At 41.5% G+C, this 25,477-nt stretch overlaps 1 protein-coding gene across 2 annotated transcripts; it reads left to right on the plus strand.

The window, feature by feature from the left end:
- The first annotated feature begins 11,856 nt into the window (after nucleotides 1-11,856).
- Nucleotides 11,857-15,027, plus strand: LOC121995993. Of its 2 annotated transcripts, XM_042549793.1 has the most exons (3): nucleotides 11,857-14,471; nucleotides 14,754-14,807; nucleotides 14,875-15,027. In XM_042549793.1, the coding sequence occupies exons 1-2, from the start codon at nucleotides 12,070-12,072 to the stop codon at nucleotides 14,803-14,805; spliced, it is 2,454 nt and encodes an 817-aa protein (XP_042405727.1). In that variant the 5' UTR covers nucleotides 11,857-12,069; the 3' UTR covers nucleotides 14,806-14,807; nucleotides 14,875-15,027. The 2 variants fall into 2 exon arrangements, with proteins under 2 accessions (XP_042405727.1, XP_042405726.1); XM_042549792.1 differs by lacking the exon at nucleotides 14,754-14,807.
- Nucleotides 15,028-25,477: the final 10,450 nt, after the last annotated feature.

Consider the following 25,477-nt stretch of genomic DNA (forward strand, 5'->3'; position numbering starts at 1 on the left):
CGAACCGACCTGACAAATTTGGACCCGAGCCGTTTCATTGCAATCGTCCTCTCTAACGGGCTCAACTTCAGCCCGCTTTCGCATAGCCCAGCCCAGAGAGAATATTACAAACTTTATCTTTTTATAAATACATGTAATTCAGCACTTGTACTGCATCTAACTTTCTCTCAAGAGAACAATTTTTTTTATTTTTATTACGATTAAAAAAATTAATTATATACGTTGCAGTAGTTTTCTTTGATGACTTTTACTGGGCATATGTTACCTGGTAAATGATAAAAGGTGATCACGAGACGAGAGACAATCATCTTTTTCTTTGTTCCCGATCGATTCCCATTTCTTCTTGGCTTAATTACCGTGAAAAGTGTCGAGCCATGTGACCTTAGCATAAGGCAATTGGGAACGACTTTGTGGGGTGGGCAAGTATATTAATTAGGTCCATGCATAGTTGCAACTTTTTACGTGCTTTTCGTGCGATATCATATGAGTAATTATTACTTAAGGAAGGTTTGTTGGTCTTACTCAGACTTTTAGGGAAGAGCGAGAGGAAGCCAAAGGGGCTTAGAGAGTCTACGGTTGATAGCGACAAGTAATTATTTAAGGGAGCTAATGAAACCTATGTGTCCTAACGTGTGGTAAAAGATGATTCGTTCGTTCTCAGTATCCCTATCAACTTGTTCTTAGGCTAACACGGAGGAGGTAAATCATGGATGACTACTAGCCATTAGTACAAATGACCAAGACATGGGGGAGGTTATGCTCGATCACGTCGAGTTTCGACCCCAAGACCTCATGTGCCCTAATGGATCAGGAATTAGAAGTCTGGGACATGAATATAATTTAATGTTAGGAAAATTACTAAGATGATTATGTTTATCACGTTTTCATAATCATCTTTAGATTATGCTAAGGGATGTAAATTAATAAGTTAATTGGATGTTGCATATTAATGTTTATCACGTTTTTCATAATCCGTCTCGATTATATTAAGGGATGTAAATTATGGAGTTAATTTATGACTTTCACATGTTTAGAAGATGAAACAAATTTTTTTTTCTAAAAGCATGCACCTCTGAAAATTGATCCCTCTATCAGCCTCTAACCAATTGAGTATCCTCGTGGAGACAATGTTAAACAAATTATGAACTATGTAAATAAAGTTTCAGAATATTCAAATCACATATCTAAGTTCTAAAATTATTAAATCATGTCTCCTATACATATTTTGCTTGTGAATGATTCCGTGACCCTAAACCTAAATTTTAAAATCTAATTTGGGTTTTAAAAAAATATTATTCTCAATATATTATATCAAATTGATATTTGGGACCATGAATATTGTTCCTGTCCACAAGTAGAGAAGATGAAAAATTTGGGATGTGATTGAAGTTTGATGCGGCGAAGACTCCACGTGATCCTACAACATGAAAGCGTCAATGCCGGGTCGGAAAGGGGTTTCTAGTGTTGGTCATCCGACGCTCAAATCAGTTTCCGACAGTGTAGAGAATATCAAGAATGTTGTAGCAAAAAAACATGTAGAATAATAAAATTGTTGGTACCCTAAGGTAGTTTTAATGTGATCAAATAAATTAAGTTAGGTCCTGCTGTGTTTAACCTTATGTCTAAGTATGCAGGAACTTAGAAACACAGAGAGTCGAGCAAAAGATGCAGCTAGCGAGAAGGACGACACTGGAAAGAGCCAACGAGCTCGGTGCGTCTGAGGGGCGAGGTGCTGCGAAAAAGTACGCGGGCGGACGAGAAGGAGGCACGCGGCATTTCCGAGGGACGAGAAACCGGAGTAGAAGGTTGCTCGAGAAGGCTAGAAGTTGGGTTCGGATGAGCCCTATTCCGGATGGCCGAAATCACCCAAGTGAACGGAAAAATCCTGACCGAAGTAAACGGAGCCGAAGATGGAGGTCCGGAGAGAAAGTCAACAAAATGTTGATTTTTCCCCTTCGGGACACCCGGAACAATTCCGGGCGCCTGGAGCAGTCCGAGGCGCCCGGAACCCTTCCGAGCGCCCGGAACCCAAGTTTTAGTCATTTCGACGTGGTCTTTGACCGTTACGTCGCGGATAAGTTTTTATCCCATTCTAGGCACCTGGAACCTTTCCAGGCACCTCGACCAAGGTTATAAATATAACCTTGGTCCCAGAAACTATTAACAACAAGCATTCTTGCAACAACACATGTACACATCTCGGTTTTTGTTTATCTTCTTATTTTCTGTGCTTTCACTACTGTAAAGAGACTTCTCTGCCTAAAGGAGAAACTAGTGCTACTTTATTTGTTAGATTAGCAACCTCCCTGGTTGTAACCAAGTAAAACCTTTGAGCCTCTATTTTTCAGTTTATTTATTATTTAATGCAAGTATTCTTTAATTAAGTTATTTGTCCAAGAAAGGTTCTTTTGTTTGATTTTGTGCAAGGACTATTCAACCCCTCTTCTAACCGGCCACCAACGGTCCTAATAAAAGTTGCTCATACCTCTTCCTGTAGATGAGAATCCCAATTTATAGTACCACTGTAGTGTATGTGCACGTATTTCAAAGTGTGCATACATTTTCCCAAGTGTCCTATGAAAAGATAAGTAAAAAAGTATCTCTAACATCTTTCTTTAAACGAGCATGCATATCTCTGATATAACAGTCTGGAAGCTTCTACCGTACGATTTGCCTACGAAACATGCTCTGTTGTCAGTAGTACAAACCTCCAAAAGAGTACGAGGGGATATACTATAGGCCGACCTGTGACACGCCCGCTCGGCTATGTTGCAGCAAGCAGTCTCCCTTTTACTTAGCTTTCTCATTGTTGGAGGATTGCCTCTCATCCAGACAGACACGCCTCCCACTCGACAGGGACGACGGTCGGGGGATGCACTGCCTGCTTGCTTCTGCACCTCGAGTTATCTGTTTGCCTTGCTCGTCTACTCGGACATGCCGCCCACTCGGCCATAATTGGCCTAGTCGACTGACTTTGACTCCTTTGATTTTTTTACTTCCACATTAGTCGGTCTTCCTTACTTTGACCCATCTTTGGTGGAACCCTTTGTTGGTGCAATATTCCCTAGGTCAAGGTTGACCTGGTTGACTAAGCTTGAGTTGGCTCAATCTTGAGTCTTGATGTTTGGGTTTCGATGTTTGACAATACATTGAGACAATACATGGAGACCGACAGGTCGTGGAGATTGCAGGTGCAATCGTCCGTGTAGGAAGTCCTGGTGAGTGAAGCCAGACAGATGAAAATTCTAGTGAGTGAAGTAAGATGAAAGTCCTGGTGAGTGAAGCGGGGCAGTTGAGAAGTCCTAGTGAGTGAAGCTAGGTAAAAGTCCCGATGAGTAAAGCCGGACAGTTGGGAAAGTCCTGGTGAGTGAAGCCAGGCAGGTAGAAGTCTTGGTGAGTGAAGCAAGACAAGTGAAAGTCCTGGTGAGTGAAGCCAGACAGGGGAAAGTCCCGGCGAGTGAAGCCGGACAATGGAAAGACCTGGTGAATGAAGTCAGGCACGAGGAAATCCAGATGGGTCAAGGGTGACCGGACATCTGGTAGAAGGAAGTCCAAGTGAGTCATGGAGGACCGGACACTTGGCACGAGATGATAAGTCCAAGTGGGTCAAGGTTGACCGAACACTTGGCACAAGGAGAAAGTCTAGATGGGTCAAAAGTTGACCGAACTCTTAGCGGTCGTAAGTCCAATAGGGAGTTGGCATGGAACTAGGAAGTTCGGACGTAGTGAGCTTCCGAAAGCCATAACTTTTGACTCGGATATCGGAATGAGGTGATCTCAGATGCAAAACGAAGCTAATTTCAAGATCTATCCAGTTTTCTACTTTCCAATTGATTGGCCAATCGATTGGAGGGTTCAATTAATTAGTCAATCGATTGGGTGACGTGAATTCGCACAGAAATGAGCTGAATTGATTGGTTAATCGATTGAAACTTCCCCAATCGATCGGTCAATCGATCGGGAGAGTTTTTGAGCGAACAGTGAGCTTCTGAATCGATCAGTTGATCGATTGAAACCTCCAATCGATCAGCCAATCGATTGGAGCGCTGGAAATCGCTCGAGAAGCCTTGAATCGATCGGGTAATCGATTCAGGGAGATTCCAAGAGCACAGAGGCGCTCTGGATCGATCAACCGATCGATCCAAAGCCTCCCCAATCGATTGGGAGCAATCCAATCGATTGGGATTCGATCGTTGGCGCGGATAAAGCCGTTGGCGAGCGTTTTTCTGCGCAATTCTTCCTCGATTCTTCTCCAGTGACACAGCAGCTCTCCATAGTTTCTTCTCCACTCTACCCCCAGTTCTTGAGGGGTTCTTGGAGCAAGGTTTGCTGGTGATCCAAGATCAAGAGGCGGGCTACAACAAGAAGTTAAGGTTAGGGTTTTCAGTGCATATCTTTTAAGCTTTTGCTTGTATTTTGTTTTCCCTTTCCTTACTTCTTGTATTGAGAGTGTTGTAAGGCTTCTCCGCCTTTGGTAGTTACCGTAAAAGAGTGTTTTCATAGTGGAGGGTGCGTGAGTGTGTAGATCCTTGGAGTAGTCACCTCTTGTTGAGGTGGATACCAAGTAAATCTTAGAGTTATTGTTGTGTGTTTGTTTCTTTGTATTTTCCGCTGCATATCTTTGAAGAAACAAGCAACGACGAGCACGAGATCATGCCGAGTTATTCACCCCCCCCTCTAGCTACATTTCGGTCCCAACAAGTGGTATCAGAGCGAGGTCGCTCTTCACCGGAATCATCGCCGGAAGGGGCAAAAAGCTAGAGGGTGAAGAGGTTGGAGCAATTCTACAAGTCGAAGACTTCATCAAGAAGGCTCAACTTCAAGATGGAATTCTGAGAGAGACTCGAATTCGACACAAGGGTGCCTCCACCATATGTATCCATGAGTTTCGATTCTTGGGAATCAAGAATTGAAAATTTTCTTATGATGGAGATAGAGCAATGGTTTGCTCTAATGGAAGGCTTCAAAGCTCCAAAGAATTCAAAGGGCAAAATTCTCAAGAGGAGCAAGTGGAGCCAAGAACAAATCCAAAGGTGTGAGGCTAATGACAAAGTGACCAAGCTTTTGGTCAATCTATTGTCAAGCAACATCTTGGAGAAAATTAGAGAATTTGAAGATGCCAAAGAGCTATGGAGCAAATTGGCAAAACTTCATGAAGAACCCTCCACTGTACCAATCCAAGAAAAATCAAATGAGGGTGATTCATTGAATCAAGACCAAAAAGAAGAAGAAGAGGACTCCGAGATTGAGAGGTGCTCAACACCGGAGGAAGAAGAAGAAAGTCCATCCTCAATAGAGCACGAAGGTAAAGCCAAAGGAGTTTACTCCTTATTTCATGTGCATGACGATTCGGAAGTTGAGAGATGCTCAACATCCGAGGATGAAGAGGAAGAAGCCTCCACCTCTAGGATTGAGGGGGAGCGTGGATCATTATTGCTGGATCAAGAAGAAGCCTCTACATCCGGATCAAAAGGAGAAGATGTCATCTCTACACATGAAGGTATAAATGTTTCAATTAAGAATAAAAATCATATTATATGTTTTGAGTGTAGGGAACATGGGCACTACAAGAGCAAGTGCCCCAAATTGGCTAAGAAGAAGGGTCAAGTGACACTAAAGGGCAAGGTGAAGCCCAAGGAGACCGTCCCCACAACAAAGAAGAGCAAGGAGCACATTGTGTGTTTCTCTTGCAATAAAAAAGGACATTACCGAAGCCAATGTCCTAAGGGGAAGAAAGCGGTCAAAGCTAAAGGAGGAAGCATGGATCAAGGGGGAGCCTCCAAAGTAAAATGAAAGGTATCATTTATTGAGCATATTCCCTTAAATAATGGTAAAAAACATGCTAATTCTAATTTTCATCATTTTAATGCTATTTACCATAAAAATAGGAAGCATGATAACATTAAAGAAAAATATATGGCTCTCCATGCTAAGACTATCACACCTAGGGTTAGGAAGGTAGATAAAAATTTAGACAATAATTCTAAAGATTTTAGCTACAAGCCTAAAAATAAAAATGCTAAAGTATTAAATGAAAAACTAAAAACTAAGGATTTAATGAGAGAAAATCAAGTCTTGAGGTCAAGATTTGATAAATTAGAAAAGACCTAAAAAGGATGAAAAATATCCTAAAAGGTTAAAATGAGCAAAATCTAGGTTTAGGACAACAAGGGTCATCCAAAGGTAATAGAAGTTTGGGATACAAACCTAAAATAAAAAAGGATGTGCCTTCTTACCATAAGATTCCGTATAGCTATGAAACTAACCCTAGGCCTAGTGGTCAAATCAAAAATACAAGGAAAGTTATCCTTAAGAGTATTTTTACAACAAATGTGACTAAGACTTCTAAAAAGTCTAAGAAAGTCACTAAGAAGGTTACAAGGGAAGAAATCCCTAGAGTTGACCTAGAAAAGGTGACCAAGGCTTCTAAGAAGCCAAACAAGGTCACTAGGAAGGTGTCTAGAGAAGTTATTCCTAGTGAGTACCTAGACCATCCAAGGAGTGCCAATAGATTTTGGGTTCCTAGAAGCATTTTCTCTGCCCCTTAGATGAGTTAGAGAGTGTCAACTCAAATTGGGAGGGTAGTTAACCCAACTTTGATGAAGTTGACATTCAGAGAGCATTTTCAAGGTTATTATCAACCTTTGAAAATGAAGTGGAGTTTCATTTACTCTTTGGAAGAGTAAAATGTGCCATAATTTGAAAGTTCAATTTTAAATTAAATCGGCACAATTGGGAAAATCATAAAGAACTACCAAGTTGGGATTTTGGTATGTTCTTAAGGAGTAAGGGCAAAAATTTAGAACTTGATCTCGATGATTACTCCTTGATGGAGAAAATTGTGTCAAAATTTGAGGAATATGTTTAATTTGAATTGGCACAAATTAAGAAAAGCAAAAGAAATGTCAAAATTAGACTTTGGCATTCTCTTAGGAAATAGTGGGCAATCTAGGGTTCAAATTTGTTAAAGTTAGCTAAGGTTAAGGATACTTAGATAGGTAATCTAGGTATTGTATGTGTGCTAATTTGTCATGTCTTGTTTAGGGGTGTCAAAAATGAACCCGACCCGATGACCCAACCCGAGTTGACCCGAAAAAAATCAGGTTCGGGTTGGGCATTTTCGGATTCGGATCGGGTTCGGGTTGGAGGGTTGTAGAGTAAAAAAGTTTCGGGTTGGGTCGGGTCGAGTTCGGGTTGACCCGGGTTAACTTAAATATAAAGTTTTGTGGGGTTTTTTGGGGTTAAATCAAATTTTATTTTAAAAATTTAGATATTTTTATATATATTAATATCATGTTTGTATGGTAATGATGGAGTATTGAGATAAAAGTAAAGAATTATAGGAAAAATAACCCAAAAAAGTCATTTTGAATAGGATTTTCGGGTTATATGGGTCAGGTTTGGGTTGATCGGGTTGGTCAGGTTCGGATTCGGGTTGAGGTGTTTTGGGTTGAACTCGGGTTCGGGTTGGGTTAAAAAAAAAACTCAACCCAACCCAACCCGACCCGACCCACCCGAATTGACACCCCTAGTCTTGTTTGCCCGTCATATATCATGACATCATATTTATTTGTTTTTGCATTCATGTTTTATTATGAAAAATACAAAAATATCATGTCACGTCATACATACATCATGTAGTTATAGATTTTTTTTTTTTGAAAATTATTTATCTTTGATGTATGCCATAACATTTTCATGCATCGGTTTATTTCTTGCAATTAAGGACTAATGACATTCACTAACAAGTAACATCCTGGGTAGATGTTCATAGTTTCAAAAATGCATAGATAGATATGCATAATCCCTAGTTTAGGGAAAAACTAAGATTTTACATCTCACCAAAGAACTATAAGGTGACTTGTATGTGGTTTTGTACACATTAAATATAAGTGAGATGTTATGATGATGAACAAAACTTAAGATGTTGATTTAGTGCATTCTTTTGAGTTTTAAATTCATCAAAACACATAGTTATGCGTTTTTCAATCATTGGGAAAGCTAATGTATAAGTCAGTGCATTAAACCCAAGGAACATGGTTGGATATTGGTTTTGAAAATGATTTTAAAATACTTTTGGAAAACTTTGGTGAAGGCTATCTTTTGATAGTAATCATCATTGAATAGTTAGACACAAACTTGGAAGAAAACACTAAATTTTTTACAAGTTTTCAAGTCTGTCTCAATCTTTGAAAATATGAAGTATTTTCTTAGAAAACTATTTTTCCATGATAATATATGCCCTAAATAATGTCTATAACGATTTTCATGATTTTTAGAATTTTGTAGAATTTTCTAGGGGTTTCTGAAGTTGATTGAAATGAACTTTCAATAACTTCAGACCTTCAATCGATCGCCTGATCGATTGACGGGTCTCAATCGATCGGGTGATTGAATCGATCGGGTGATCGATTGAGGGTGTGTTTGTCGCAAGCAGAAGCTTGCTGGATCGATCCATCGATCGCTCCGCATGATTTGAATCGATCCATTGATCGATTGAATCACTGATTTCAGTTGGGAAAGCTTGTTTTCAGTGATTTAAACCATTTGTGGTCTAGGTAACCATTACTAACCCCTTGGAACACATTTGCACTCATTTAGGAGGAGTTTTTATGATGAAAACTAGGATGGATTGGTTGAGGAAGACTAAGTAGAGGTTTGATTTCAATATTGAATTTTTGAACCTCAAAACTTCTAAATTTGGATTTCCTAAAGATTTAGGAATTCCAAGTCATTGTTGGTGCAATGACAGAAGTTACGGTCGTGTCTTTAGGGGGAGTTACTCTTTAAGGACATGAAAATTTATTTTTCATACACCTTGGAAGGTGGTTAACCTTCTTTCGCGAAATGCTCAAGGTTGGACATTTGAATACAATGGAGAGTGGATATCTTCATTGTTTAAGTGGTATATGCTCAAGGATGAGCATTTGATGAAAATGAAGGGTATGAGACCTTTATTTGAATCGTGTGTGAACATACCAAGTGGTATATGCTCAAGAATGAGCATTAAGAATAATGAAGGGTATGAGACCTTCGTTATTGAGTTGTGAACAACGTTGGGTAACTCTTCAAGGGGAGAGTTTTTGATGTATGCCAATAGGGGGAGAATGTGTGGTTAAGTTAAACCTTCATTACCTAAAGAGGAAGTTTGTGCCCTCTAGGAAAGGGGAAGAATGAAGGGAACCCTCATTCATACATTAGCATGGGATTAGCCTAACTTATAGGTATTGTCAAACATTAAAAATGGGGAGATTGTTTGTGCAATATTCCCTAGGTCGATGTTGACCTGGTTGACTAAGCTTGAGTTGGCTCAAGCTTGAGTCTTGATGTTTGGGTTTCGATGTTTGACAATACATTGAGACAATACATGGAGACTGACAGGTCGTGGAGATTGCAGGTGCAATCGTCCATGTGGGAAGTCCTGGTGAGTGAAGCCAGGCAGATGAAAATCCTAGTGAGTGAAGCTAGGTGAAAGTCCCGGTGAGTGAAGTCGGGCAGTTGAGAAGTCCTAGTGAGTGAAACTAGGTGAAAGTCCTGATGAGTAAAGCCGGACAGTTGGGAAAGTCCTGGTGAGTGAAGCCAGACAAGTAGAAGTCTTGGTGAGTGAAGCCAGGCAAGTGAAAGTCCTGGTGAGTGAAGCCAGGCAGGGGAAAGTCCCGGTGAGTGAAGCCGGACAATGGAAAGACCTGGTGAGTGAAGTCAGGCACAAGGAAATCCAGATGGGTCAAGGGTGACCAGACATCTGGTAGAAAGAAGTCCAAGTGGGTCATAGAGGACCGGACACTTGGCACGAGATGATAAGTCCAAGTGGATCAAGGTTGACCGAACACTTGGCACAAGGAGAAAGTCTAGATGGGTCAAAAGTTGACCGAACTCTTAGCGGTCGTAAGTCCAATAGGGAGTTGGCATGGAACTAGGAAGTTCGAACGTAGTGAGCTTCCGAAGGGCATAACTTTTGACTCGGATATCGGAATGAGGTGATCTTAGATGCGAAACGAAGCTAATTTCAAGCTCTATCTAGTTTTCTGCTTTCCAATCGATTGGGGGGCGAGGGTTCAATCGATTGGTCAATCGATTGGGTGACGTGAATTCGCGTAGAAATGAGCTGAATCAATTGGTTAATCGATTGAAACTTCCCCAATCGATCGGTCAATCGATTGGGAGAGTTTTTGAGCGAACAGTGAGCTTCTGAATCGATCAGTTGATCGATTGAAACTTCCAATCGATCAGTCGATCGATTGGAGCGCTGGAAATCGCTCGAGAAGTCTTGAATCGATCGGGTAATCGATTCAGGGTGATTCCAAGAGCACAGAGGCGCTCTGGATCGATCAACCGATCAATCCAAAGCCTCCCCAATCGATTGAGAGCAATCCAATCGATTGGGATTCAACCATTGGCGCGGATAAAGCCTTTGGCGAGCGTTTTTCTGCGCAGTTCTTCCTCGATTCTTCTCCAGCGACACAGTAGCTCTCCACAGTTTCTTCTCCACTCTACCACTAGTTCTTGAGGGGTTCTTGGAGCAAGGTTTGCTGGTAATCCAAGATCAAGAGGCGGCGGGCTACAACAAGAAGTTAGGGTTAGGGTTTTCAGTGCATATCTTGTAAGCTTTTACTTATATTTTATTTTCTCTTTCCTTACTTCTTGTATTGAGAGTGTTGTAAGGCTTCTCCACTTTTGGTAGTTACCGTAAAGGAGTGTTTTCATAGTGGAGGGTGCGTGAGTGTGTGGATCCTTGGATTAGTCACCTCTTGTTGAGGTGGATACCAAGTAAATCTTAGAGTTAGCGTTGTGTGTTTGTTTCTTTGTATTTTCCGCTGCATATCTTTGAAGAAACAAGCAACGACGAGCACGAGATCGCGCCGAGCTATTCACCCTCCCTAGCTACATTTCGATCCCAACATCCTTTTTTATCACCGTATTAAATATAATCAAAAAAGCTAAACGAATATATATATATATATATATATATATATATATATATATATATATATATGATCTGATTCTATATCAACTCACTAGATCTATTAGTTATTAACATATAACTAATATTTATATATTCACTGAACTCTTTTAATTATATTTATATTTTCAAATATTAATTTGATATATTATTGTTAAAAGCAATGATTTTTTTTTTTTACAATCCATCCATCTCTAGCTCATATAACACCCCAAAGCGCACATAGACCTAAGTAGAACCAATCTAGTTTTGGTCTGATCATCATAACTCATTCACACACCGTATTAAATATAAAATTATTTTCTGTCTAAAATACGAGCAAAAATCATAAATATCTCTCGACATTATAAATTTGAATCTACGTTTTAAATTTAACCTTTTACATTCAAGCTAAAATATAAGATTTTTTTTTTTTTTTTTTGTATTTTTCATTGCAAGTCAATGAATGTCACTTCGTTAGTATTTACAACGGAGGGTCAATATTCAATCTTTTGAACTACGAGGGTGAGGTAACAAATCATAAAGTACAAGGTGCAAAATGAAAGACCGTTACAACATGTGGAGAATAGATCACAACGATTTCAGCCGGGCCCATTAGCGTTACCATGGGCCGGCCCACCGGAATAAAAGCACATGAAGAACAAGAGTTTACAAAAATAAATTATTAAAATTTGAATTAATTTTATATAAAAAATAAAAAATTATTAATTTGGTTTTCCCGAATACAACCACACGCTACGCAACAAACGGATGGCTTTATTGTCAAAACGAAGCCACTTTTGCGTTAATTTTTAAAATTAATAAATAATTGATAAAATGATTTATCATAATTAATTAATAATGAAAAGTAGAAGACAAATATATTATATATTAATCTCCTTCCTTCCCCTACTCCAGTGCTCTGCTTCCTCCTCTTTCTCCTTCCTCTGCTGCCCTAAATCCATGCTAAAGTCGTCGACATGATCGCCTCCTCTCACGGCGGCCGACGTCGGCTCAGCCTCGAGCTGAGGCAGTGATGGCTCGGAAAACCATGGGCTCACGACGGCAGAGTAGGTATTAGTTAAGGGTTTTGTTTGGGTGGTGGGCTGGGTAGTTGATCGGTGCCGGCGATGGCGACGGCGAACGCGTTGGTGACGAATCAGGCAGAGGCGGAGGAATCGGCGGAGGAGGAGGTGGCGTCGAAGGCGGCGCATAAGCGGTTCGAGTCGCTGACGATGGTGAGGAACAAGGCGATCAAGGGGAAGGGAGCGTGGTATTGGGCGCACCTGGAGCCGGTGTTGGTGCCGGGATCCGAGGCAGCGATCCCTAAGGCCGTGAAGCTCCGGTGCTCCCTGTGCGACACCGTCTTCTCGGCCTCCAACCCCTCCCGCACCGCCTCCGAGCACCTCAAGCGCGGAACCTGCCCTAATTTCGCCTCCCCCTCCTCCTCCGCCGCTTTGCCGCTCGCTTCCCCACCTCCTCCGCCGCCACCCCCCAAGCCCATCTCCGCCATTGCCCCCTGCGATTCCTCCTCGACGGCCGGTCCCAACTGCCGTAAGCGCTCCTCCCCCTCCGGCGCCGCCAGCCATTCGCCTGCCCACTTACATCTACCTCGCTTCGCTGCTGTCGATCCCGCCCGGTTCTCCTTGTCGCCTGCCACCCCCGCCGCGGGTAGCAGCGGCGAAGTCTTGTTCTCCACGCCGCCGCCTCTCCCGCTCCTCCTGCCGCCTCCTCTGCCTGTATTCTCCAGCGGGAAGGAGGACCTCGGCTCGCTGGGGATGCTCGAGGGCAGCGTCAAGAGGCTGAAGAGCCCCAAGTCCTTCTCCGCTCCATCCCTCTCCAAACCTCAAATGGACTCCGCCCTCTCCCTCCTCTCCGATTGGTTCCACGAGTCCGCCGGAACCGGCGCCATCTCTCTCTCCTCCGCCGAGCATCCCAAGTTCCGCGCCTTCCTCGGCAACGTGGGTCTTCCCCTAGTTTCTCGCCGCGACCTCGTCGGCCACCGCCTAGAGGGACGCTACGAGGAGGCCCGTGCGGAGGCCGACGCGCGCATCCACGACGCTCTCTTCTTCCAGCTGTCCTCCGATGGGTGGAAGAAACCCCAGGACTCGTCCTCCTCCATCATCAACATGACGGTGAACCTCCCCAACGGGACCATCGTCTTCCACCGGTCCCTGGTCACGCACGGCCGAGCTGCGTCCAAGTCGGCAGAGGAGGTGCTGCTAGACACCATAACGGACATCGCCGGCGAGGGCAACACTCAGAGGTGCGCCGGGATCATCGCGGACAAGTTCAAGTCCAAGGCGCTTCTGGAATTGGAGAACCAGTATCCATGGATGGTGAACCTCTCGTGCCAGCTACAGGGCCTCCGCGGTCTCATCAAGGACATCGCCCGTGAGCTTCCACTCGTCCACACCGTGGCAGCCAAATGCTACAAGCTCGCGAGCTTCTTCAACAAGCACCCGCAAGTGAGGAGCATCTTCCACAAGTACCAGCTCCAGGAGCTGGACAACGTGTGCCTCCTCCGTGTGCCGCCGTCCTACGACGCAGCGGAAGGTGTCGCACCGGCGCTGTCAGTCTTCCCCATGATCGAGGACATCTTGTCCTCTGCTCGCGCCGTGCAATCCGTTGTACTCCATGAATCCTACAAGTCAATCTGCCGCGACGATCCCACCGCGCGGGACATGGCGGACATGGTCCTGGAAATGAGCTTCTGGAACCAACTTGAGTCGGTGCACGCGCTGGTCCGGCTGCTGGAGGACATGGTCCTGGAAACAGAGGCAGAGCGACCGCTGGTGGGGCAATCCCTGCCGCTGTGGGAGGAGCTGCGGTCCAAGGTCAGTGACTGGTCCTCCAAGTACAACATCAAGCTCGCTCCTTTGGAGAAGGTGATCGACAAGAGGTTCAAGAAGCACTACCACCCGGCTTGGCCGGCTGCGTTCGTGCTGGATCCACTGTACTTGGTGAAGGACGTCAGTGGCAAATACCTTCCGCCATTCAAGTCTCTGAGCTCTCACCAAGAGAAGGACGTGGACAAGCTGATCACCAGACTGGTCTCGCGCGACGAAGCCCACATTGCTCTCATGGAGCTGATGAAGTGGAGAACAGAAGGATTGGATCCGCTGTACGCACAGGCGGTGCAGGTGAGGCAGCGAGACCCCGCGACCGGGAAGCTGAAGGTGGCCAACCCACAGAGCAGCAGGCTGGTATGGGAGACCTACCTTAACGAGTTCAAATGCCTCGGCAAGGTTGCCGTGAGGCTCATCTTCCTCCACGCCACCTCCTGTGGCTTCAAGCACAACCCTTCCCTGCTGCGTCGGGCCTGCTGCAACTCCCGGTTGGCCGCCGGCGTCGACCGAATGCACAAGTTGATCTTTGTCGCGGCCAATGCAAAACTGGAAAGGAGAGACTTTTCGAGCGAGGAAGAGAAGGACTCGGCGCTGTTCATCAACGGGGAAGACGAGGAAGAGGAGGAGGAGGACGACAATGATAATGATCTCAACGAATCAACATTTGCAGAGGCCTCCACAGTGTAACATTTCCATCTCTTTGCTCTGCTTTCTTTCGGATTTGGAGTTTGTAGCTTCTTTTTGCTACGATTTTTTCTTCACCATGGTGTTTTTTTTCGACTCGCTTGGGATTTTCTGGAGTGATTTGAGCATCAGAGAGAGAGATCATCCAAATAATATCACGATTTGGATTCTGGTTTCTTTGATTCACGTTTCTTAATCTAAAAGCTGATTCTCGATGCATGATTGTTCTTTTTCACATCAATGGCAACTCACTTGGGGGATTTGAATTTGGCTTATGATAGTAGAAATAGACTGGAGGAAGAAACTTATGGAACAAAAGGAGGCAACTGTTGAAGGTCAATTAAAGCACTTTATTTGTTCATTCTACAGCTTGTCTCCCTAATATAGCTTTCACCTTTTCAGATCAGTCACCTTTTCGATGGAATCTAAGAACTCAAATGGTGAAGCATTGGTGAAAGAGCTTAGTGTCAATCTTCCTTTGATTGTTCATGTATATGACAAACAGAACAAGGCTCAATAACTACTAATTTGGTGGTGGTTTTGCCCCTGTAATGATGCAGTTGATATGGCGCGTTACGAGTGACCTCAAAGGTAATGTGGAATCGATAGTCAAGATGATGTGGTAATCAAAATCAAGATGAGATAGCGGTTAGAATCAAAATATATGCAGCTGAACAACTTACTCTTACCAGGACTCAGATCTCCACTTCTCATCGCTAAGACTCTTAGCATAAAGTCGATCAGCCTAAAGTGCTGGTCGGATCTCTCTCAGCATAGAGCCAGTCAGCCCTAGAGTCGGTCGGTCCTAGAGTCGGTCGGACTCGCAAGGTTCAGATCTTCACTTCTCATCATCAAAACTCTTAGTATAAAATCAGTCGGCCCAAGTATCAGTTGGACTTTCGAGGCGCAATTCTCCACTTTTCAACGCTAAGACATTCAACACGCAACCAACCGAATTTAGTGTCAGTCGGACATTCAAAGCTCAACACCTCACTTCTTAGCGCCAAGACACACATTATATAGCCGGTCGGACACAACGCCGGTCGGACATTCAGAGCTTAGTTCCTCACTCCTCAAAGGCAAGACCTCCATTATATGGTCAGTCGGCCCAAAGTCCCGGGTGGACCCTCTGGGACTTAGTCTCACACCCTTCAAAGGCAAGGCCTCTATCATATAGTCGGTTGGCCTAAAGTGCTAGTTGGACCTATGGAGCTAAGCTTTCCACTTCTCATATGCCAGTCTCCCATCATACAGCACGTCAGCTACAAAATCTGTCGGACTGCCTCCAGGAGATAATATTGTCAGAGAATTATAACAAGTTGTCAGAGAATAATAAATATTCATTAAGGAATATTCCACTATCATAACATATACCTGCAATGGAACATTCCTCTGGGGGTGGTTGTACATCTTTCGTTGCCTAATATTATTTGACATTTTCTCAGTCGTCTCATTATTGCGGAAGTTATGAATGGTTCATATACATGTAACGAAACATTCTTCAAAGGGTGGTCGTACATCTTCCATTACTCAATATATTATGACACCAGACATTTTTTGACATCTCATTATCATAGAGGTTCTGAGGGTCAATATAAAAAAAGGAAGTCCTCTCCGTTGGCCAAGTAACTTGAAGTTTTACATTAAACGCACATATGTATCTGTGTTATTATTCATCTTCTTCTCCATTTTTGGCCACTGTTCTCACTTGAGCGTTGGAATGACTGTGACAGATACTCCCTCCTTGGTTCTTGTTCTAACATTTCTGGTCCCTCTCTTTAGTGTGCGCAGAAAGGAGCATTCGAAGTCATTTTCCTCCACCTCATAGTCTTCTAATGGTCAACATTAGAGTCATTTGCCCAGCGCACCATCTCTCTCGATTTCAGATAGGATTAAATTTGACGTCGTTCATGAGAATATTTGCCTAAATCTGAAACACGTAGATGGATGAAACTGGACGATTCACCACAGTTACCTTGTTGCAAGCAGATTTGGAGTGGTCTTGGAACACAAATCATCTGCAACCTTATAAGGCTTAAGAGTATACTTATAATAAATTAATGTATCATGTTGAATATTTATACTTAATAAAAATGTAGGCAAATTTATCTCAAAAGTCATATGTCCCAAACTCTCTTGTCGCTTGACCAAGTTATAAGCAAGCATGCTCTTGCGCCTAAGTCCCAAACTCTTGTGTCGCTCAGGCGAATTATAAGCGAGCATGCTCTCGTGCCTATGCCCCAGATTGTTGAACCGCTCGATCGAGTTATAAGCGAGCATGCTCTCGTGCTTATATTTCAGACTCTCGTGGTGCTCGGTCGAGTTATAAGCGAGTATGCTCTTGCACTTATATCCCAGACATTCGTGTTGTTCGGTCGAATTATAAGTAAGCATGCTCTCGCGCCAAAATCCCAAACTCTCGAGCCGTTCGATTGAGTTATAAGTAAGCGTGCTCTCGCATTAATATCTCAGACTCTCGTATCGTTCGGTCGAGTTATAAACGAGCATGCTCTCGTAACAATGTCCCATACTCTCGTGTCGTTCGACCGAGTTATATACGAGCATGCTCTCGCGCCAATATCCCAGACTCTCGTGTCATTTGGCCAAGTTATAAGTGAGTATGTTCTCGTACCAATGTCTCAGACTCTCGTACTGCTCGGCCAAGTTACATGCAAGCGTGCTCTCACGCCTATGTTCGAGATTCTCGAGCAGCTCAGTTAAGTTATAAGCAAGTATGCTCTCGCACCTATGTCCCAGACTCTCGTGTCGCTTCGTCAAGTTATAAGTGAGCATGCTCTCATGCATTTGTCCTAGATTATCGTCCCTTTTGGCCAAGCTCGCGCCTATGTCTTAGACTCTCATGTCGCTCGACTGAGTTATAAGTGAGCATGCTCTCGCGCATATGTTCCAAACTCTCGGGTGGTTCGACCAAGTTATAAGCGAATGTGCTCTTGCGCCTTTGTCTTAGACTCTCATACCGCTTGGCCGAGTTATAAGCGAGCATGTTCTTGCGCCTATATCCCAGACTCTCATGCTGTTCGGCCGAATTATAAGTGAGTATGTTCTCATGCTTATGTCCTAGACTCTCGAGGTGTTCGGTCAAGTTATAAGCGAGCATACTCTCGCGCATACATCCTAGACTCTCGCGCCTATGCCCCAGACTCTCGAACCGCTCGATTGAGTTATAAGTGAGTATGCTCTTGCACTTATATCCCAGACATTTGTGTTGTTCGGTCGAATTATAAGTAAGCATGCTCTTGCGCCAAAATCCCAAACTCTCGAGCCGTTCGACTGAGTTATAAGTAAGCGTGCTCTCGCATCAATGTCTTAGACTATCGTATCGTTCGGTCGAGTTATAAACGAGCATGCTCTCGCAATAATATCTCAGACTCTCGTGCCGTTCAGCCGAGTTATATACGAGCATGCTCTCGCGCCAATATCCCAGACTCTCATGTCGTTTGGCCAAATTATAAGCGAGTATGCTCTCGTACCAATGTCTCAGACTCTTGTACTGCTCGGCCAAGTTACACACAAGCGTGCTCTCGCACTTATGTCCGAGATTCTCGAGTAGCTCAGTCAAGTTATAAGCGAGTATGCTCTCGCACCTATGTCCTAGACTCTCGTATCGCTTCGTCGAGTTATAAGTGAGCATGCTCTCATGCCTATGTCCTAGACTATCGTCCCTTTTGGCCAAGCTTGCGCCTATGCCCAAAACTCTCATACCGCTCGACCGAGTTATAAGTAAGCATGCTCTTGCGCCTATGTTTCAGACTCTCGAGTGGTTCAACCAAGTTATAAGCGAACGTGCTCTCGCGCCTTTGTCTTAGACTCTCATGCCGCTTGGCCGAGTTATAAGCGAGCATGTTCTTGTGCCTATATCCCAAACTCTCATGCTGTTCAGCCGAGTTATAAGTATTAGAATGTATACTAAAAGCCTAACTTTTTGTAAACATTTATTTTTGAAATAAAGAATCGCATTGGTCAAATGCCTACATTTATATGCTAAGTGTAGTTGTTCAATTAATTTATTTTGTAGATAACATGGTGTGCGGTGTTACACACAGAAGATCATGTTATCAATTCCTTATAAATTATAAACAGTAGCTCATGACTAAGATGGAAATGAACAAATCATTGGAATAGTCGTAGTGTAATTTGGTATTAGTTTATCTTAACTATAAAATTACACTAGTACACTCAGAGTGTATTGAGCTGGACCATTTAAGGTAAGTTCTTTTTATACTGACTGAATAAAAGAATAAGACCTTTGTTATTATGGAAGTGTGTGCTCTTAATCCTGATATAATAACACGCACATATATCTAGTATTTATTTCTTTGGCTTATCAAAGAGTGCGATTTAGTTCGATAAATCAATAGGCTTGATAAGTTGGAAAATGATATTATTTATAGTGTGTGTTGTTGATTATAGAAGGAAACAGTGTCCTAGTAATCTAGGTTGATGATGTCCCCTAAGAGAAGTTCATAAGGATTATCATATAAACCCTGTAGGTGAACTTAGTCCGACATGACGATAAGGTTGAGTGGTGCTACTCTTGGAGCTAAATATTAATTAAGTGAGTTGTCAGTAACTCATTTAATTAGTGGACATTTTATATCTTAAACACAGGGAGACTAACACACTCATGATAAGAAGGAGCCCAAAATATAATTTGGGATTGGTGCGGTAGTTCAATAATAATTCTTTAGTGGTATGAATTATTATTGATGAAATTAAGTTGGGTGTTCGGGGCGAACACGAGAAGCTTAATTTCATCGGGACACCAAAGACAATTCCTCCTCTCGGTCCCTATCGTAGCCTCTTATTTATAAAGTATTATACTCACTTATACCCACCTTCTTACCCACCTTAAGGTGGTCGGCCAAGCCTAGCTTGGAGCCCAAGCTAGGGCTAGCCAAACCAAGGTGAATTGGTTTGCTTAGGTCGACCCTAGCTTGAACCCAAGCTAAGGTGGTGGTCGGGCACAATAAAAAAATAAAAGGATTTTATTTTAAAATCTTTTCTTATGTGGAATCATGTTTTAAAAGAGAGTTTAAAATTTAAATTTTTTCTTTTATAATTTTCTACAAAGGATTAAGAGAAATGTTTGATATCTTTTCTTATTCGTAGTTAAAAGGAAGATTTTAATTTTTGATAAAACTTTTCATTTTTTAACCATGCTCATAATTTAAAAGAGAGTTTTAAAAATTATAAATATTTTCTTTTATATTTTTCTACAAAAGATTAAGAAAAAGATTTGAGATCTTTCCTTATTTGTAGATTGAAAGAAAGATTTTAATTTTGGAGAAAATTTTCTTTTTTGTAATCATCCACATGTTTTAATAGAGAGATTTTAATTTATAAAAGTTTCCTTTTATAACCAACCATGAAGAGAATTTTTAAAAGAGAAATTTTATTTTAAAAATTTTCGAAAACAAATTTGGAAGTTTTAATTTTGTTTTTAAAACTTTCCTTTTTTGGAGCTCAAGGTGATGGCTGACCATTGAAGTTTAAAAAGGAAATTGCTGTTTAAATTTTTCTTTTGTTGGCAAGGAGAATAATGAAGTTTTTATTAAAACTTTCCTTATATGCCAAGACCAAGGAATATAAATGAGAGGGTAGAGGTGCCTCACCTCATAACCTAAAATATATTATTCCCTCTCTTCTCTTCCTTGGTGTGGCCAACCCCTAGTCTTCCTTTTCTCTTCTTCTTTAGTGGCCGGTGGCACCCTCTCTTGGAGCTCTTGTGGTGGCCGGATTTTGCTTGGAGAAGAAGGAGAGAAAGGAGGTTTTGTTCTAACATCCCTTGGAGCTTGAAGGTTGGTGGCCGAAACTTGCAAGGAGGAAGGTGGTGGTGGTTCTCGTCTTGGTAGATCGTCACCCACACGACGTCCAAGATAAGAAAAGGAATACGATAGAAGATCAAGAGGTTGTTGCTTACAAAGAAAGGTATAACTAGTAATTCTATTCCGCATCATACTAGTTTTCTTTGTATAGATTTTGAAATATCAATCACAAGAAGCATATGATTCTAGGTTTCGAATTTGTGATTCGAGTTTATGTTCTTTTGTTTTTTTCTTTGATCTTGTGATTCTATTGTTCATTTTGGTTAAACCTAGGGTTACTATAAGAAAATTAAATATTAAATTTTGTTGAAAGGCTTTATCTAGGAAGTGGTGGATGCTCCCATACCCAAGAAGGCCTAGTGCCTCGCCATGTTTAACCTAAAAGTCAATCTTTGAAATTAATATTTAATTAAATTTGTAACATGGGTGGATTTAGATCAATAATGTTAAGTATCATTTGCAATCCAAGTCTAAACCTCTAAGAACAGATAAGTTAAATTTGGAATCAATAATGTTAAGTTCCGCTTGCGATTCCTAATTTAATTTCTAAAGAACACAATAGGTTGTTAGGAATGGTTCATGACTTGTATAAAATTTTTGTATAGGGGAACCGGTACGATATTCTGATTATCAACCAACAATTGGTATCAGAGCTAGGGTTTGCCTCTGTGTTTGATTTTCAGTTTAATTATGCACATGTCATACATAATTTAGGCAGGATAATAGTACGATGTGCTAACTCTGTGTTTGCAGACTCCTACTATTATGACCTATAGATATTGTGTGTGATTGAACCCTTGGACATGCCAAGGGCATTTTTGTGTGTACATGATTGCATGTATTAAATACAGCAGGAGCTGTATTAGTTTTAGGATTTTATATTTTTGTTTCGATCTAGATTACATGTACACTCCTTTGTGTAATATAGGATCGATATATGTAAAATTCTATTTTTGTTGCGGATCGTATCCTTGCAAGGTGTGGTACTTTTTGTGGACCAGAGGCGCAGCGGAAAAAGAAGCAAGATAGATGCGGTTACTAAGCCCGATTGCGGTGGCTAAAGATGACAACAGCTAGGGTTGACAACACACGGAGGATAGTGATGGAAAATGCCATAATAGTTAGAATTATTCTTTCTATATTTGTTGCTTTATTTGCTGTGATGTGTGCTTGCATAGTTAAAATTCCTCAACTTAAATAAGTGGGAGAGAGATTAGTAAATAAATTTCACGGTCTCCATTACTGGTTTGTAAGTGATGCGACAAACTTACGTGTTGGCTCTGAGTGTCTCACTCCTTATCGGATGAGTTTGTTTGCAGATCACTAGATCAAACTTACTTTATGGATGGTTATAGGAAATTATTTAGGAGCGTGTGATCTTCTCCATCTAAAGGGGCATAATCCTATTTAATGGACTAAGTATCAAGTAATGATATACACTTAGACACATTTAATAGTATCATCCCCATCGGAGTCATTGCTATTATTTGTGCGACCGAAGGAAAAACCAACTATTAATTTTATTTGTCATAAAGTTAGGTTGATAAGAATAAAATTAATGGATAAAACCTCCTCTTACAAATGCTTGATTTTGTATACGTCCACACTATCGTGGCATGCAAAATTCACGGTGTTTGAGGTGTTGGTAAATTTAAATAATATTGTTTGAGGAATCAATATTATTCTAAATTTAGAGTCTTGACCAAAGTTTATTTTGTGATTCTTAGGATGACTTTCAACCCATTGGCCATTATACTGAAAGAGAACAAACTTACTGGTCCAAACTACATAGATTGGAAAAAGAACCTGGACATTATCCTGACTGCTGAAGGCTATAAGTTTGTACTGTTAGAGACCTGCCCTGATGCACCTAATAGTGATTTTAGTGAAGAGCAGATTGAGTATCATAAGAAATGGGTAAAAGCAGATGAGATGGCGCGGTGTTATATTTTAGCTTCAATGACTAATGTGCTGCAACATCAGCATCAGGACTTACCAACTGCTTATGATATGATGAACAATCTCAAAGAACTCTTCGGACACCAGAATCGGGCTGCTAGGTAAGAGGCAATGAGAAAATTAATGACAACCACCATATCAGAGGGGGCACCCGTAAGGGATCATATCCTCAATATGATGGCTTATTTAAACGAAATACAGCTCCTTGGAGCTGAAATCGATGGGGAAACCCAGATCTATATTATTTTCCAAACGCTACCCAGATTTTTTGAGCAGTTCCGCCTGAACTATAACATGAACAAAAGGGCTTATACGTTGGCGGAACTCCTGACAGAACTTCAAGTAGCAGAAGGTATATTTCGTCACAGTTCTCAGATCCACTTTGTTGAAAATGTTTCTACTTCTAAGTCGAAAGGCAAGAAGAAGAAGAAACAGGTTGACTCAGCAAAGAAGGTGAAAAGATCTCTAGGTACTAGACCTAAAGCTGGAGTGAAGAAGCCAAAGGGCAAGTGCTTCATCTACAAGCAGTCAGGGCATTGGAAGGCGGACTGTCCTAATAGGAATCAGAACAATAGAGGTATATCTTATTCTTTTGTAGTTGAAACATGTTTAGCGGTGTTATCTACCAGTATCTGGTGTGTAGATACAGGAGTCACTAATCATGTCTGCAATACATTGCAGGGGTTCCAGGAAACCCGACGACTATATGAGGGAGAGATAACAGTCTACATGGGCAATGCTACAAAAGTGGCGGCTATTGCAGTGAGAGACGTCTACTTATCATTTGATAGGAATAGAAATTTGATTTTGAGAAATTGTCTTTATGTACCAACTTTTAGAAAGAATTTGATTTCAGTTTTTAAATTGTTTGTGGATGGATAGTCTGTTTCTTTTGATGACAAAGTAATTATCAAGAAGAATAGGGTTATTATCTGTTTTGGTACATTAGTAGGTAACTTGTATACTCTAAATCCAATTTCTCCCACAAAGTAACAAATAGAAATTAATAACACATCTTCTAATTCTAATAAGAGAAAGGAACCTTCGGAAATGAACCAAACATATCTTTGGCATCTAAGACTTGGTCATATTAACTTAAGTAGGATTCAAAGACTAATAGCCGATGGACTCTTGGGTTCATTAGTGTTGGAAAACTTTTCAACTTGCGAATCTTGCTTGGAAGGTAAAATGACCAAAAGACCTTTTAAGGCCAAGGGGTATAGAGCCAAAGATGTATTAGAACTGGTTCATTCTGATTTGTGTAGTCCTATGTCTATCCAGGCAAGAGGTGGTTACGAATATTTTATCTCTTTTATAGACGATTATTTGAGATACGGATATATTTACTTGATACGCCGCAAGTTTGAGTGCTTCGATAAGTTCAAAGAGTACAAGGCTGATGTGGAGAAACGTCATAGTAAAAGTATTAAGACATTATGGTCTGATCGTGGTGGCGAATACCTCTTTGGAGAGTTTAGGAATTACTTATCAAAGGCTGGGATTCAATCCCAATTGTTTGCACCTGGTATGCCCCAACAGAACAGTGTGGCAGAACGAAGAAATATGACTCTTATGGAAATGGTTAGATCGATGATGAGTTATTCTGAATTACGAAATTCGTTTTGGGGATATGCCCTGGAAATGATAGCACAAATTCTAACCTTGGTACCTTCTAAATCAGTACCTTCTACTCCCACAGAATTATGGAATGAGCGTAAGCCTAGTCTAAAACATATTCAGATTTCGGGTAGTCCAGCACATATGCTGAAGGGAGACACTGACAAGTTGGAATCACGAACAGAAGCTTGTTTGTTTGTAGGATATCCCAAAGGAACGAAAGGTGGTTTGTTTTATAATCCTAAAAATCAGAAGATCATTATTAGCGCCAATGCTCGATTTTTAGAGGAAGATTATATAATGGACCACAAGCTCATGAGTAAAATTGTTCTAGAAGAAATAAGAGAGGACACGCCTAACTTAGTACCAATAGTACAAGATGAAATATCACAAGAAACTGTAACACGTATCACAAATGATACACAACCACAGACAGTGCCTCGTCGTAGTGGGAGGGTTGTGAGACAACCTGAAAGATTCATATTTTTTGGAGAGTCTTCGGACTTGATCCCTGGTGAACATGAACCTGATCCCTGGACATATGACGAAGTACTCCAAGATAAAGATGCAGTATCTTGGCAAACAGCGATGAACTCTGAAATAGAATCTATGTATTCTAATAAGGTCTGGGAGCTTGTAGAACCACCTAATGGTGTAAAAGTCGTTGGATGTAAGTGAATCTACAAAAGGAAAAGAGAGATAGATGGGAAGGTAGAAACCTTCAAAGTAAGGCTTGTTGCGAAGGGGTATACTCAGAAAGAGAGAATCGATTATGAGGAGAGGAAACTTTTTCGCCAGTAGCTATGCTTAAGTCTATCCGGATACTCTTATCTATTGCTACTCATATGGATTATGAGGTGTGGCAAATAGATGCCAAGACAGCTTTCCTTAACGGAAGTCTTGAAGAAAACATCCATATGAAGCAACCAGAGGGGTTCATTGAAAAAGGCAAAGAACATCTAGTATGTAAGCTAAAACAGTTTATTATGGACTGAAACAAGCTTCAAGGTCTTGGAACATCCGGTTTAATGAAGTAATCCAGTCGTATGGATTTATTCAATGTCCGGATGAGTCTTGTGTATACAAGAAGTATGGTGAAAACATGGTGGTATTTCTTGTACTATACGTAAATGACATTTTGTTAGTTGGAAACAATATCAAAGTGTTGTCGGAAGTAAAGGTATGGTTGTCCAAGTAATTCGATATGAAGGACTTAGGAGAATGCACACATATTCTTGGGATCAAAGTAATAAGGGATCGCAAGAAAAGAATGTTGTACTTGTCCCAAGCTTCATATATCTATACAATCCTAGCTCATTTTAGCATGCAAGACCCCAAGAAAGGATTTTTACCTTTTAGACATGAAGTAACTTTATCTAAAGAGATGTCTCCGAAGACATCAAAAGAGATAGAGGACATGAAGGCAGTTCCTTATGCTTTGATTGTCGGAATCCTAATGTATCCTATGTTGTGCACGAGACCGGATATCTGTTTTACCGTGGGCATGGTTAGCAGATATCAAAGTAATCCTGGACAAGGACATTGGACTGTTGTAAAGTATATATTAAAGTACTTGAGGACTA

The sequence above is a fragment of the Zingiber officinale genome, chromosome 6A, assembly GCF_018446385.1.
Source record: "Zingiber officinale cultivar Zhangliang chromosome 6A, Zo_v1.1, whole genome shotgun sequence".
Taxonomy (NCBI): Eukaryota; Viridiplantae; Streptophyta; class Magnoliopsida; order Zingiberales; family Zingiberaceae; genus Zingiber; species Zingiber officinale.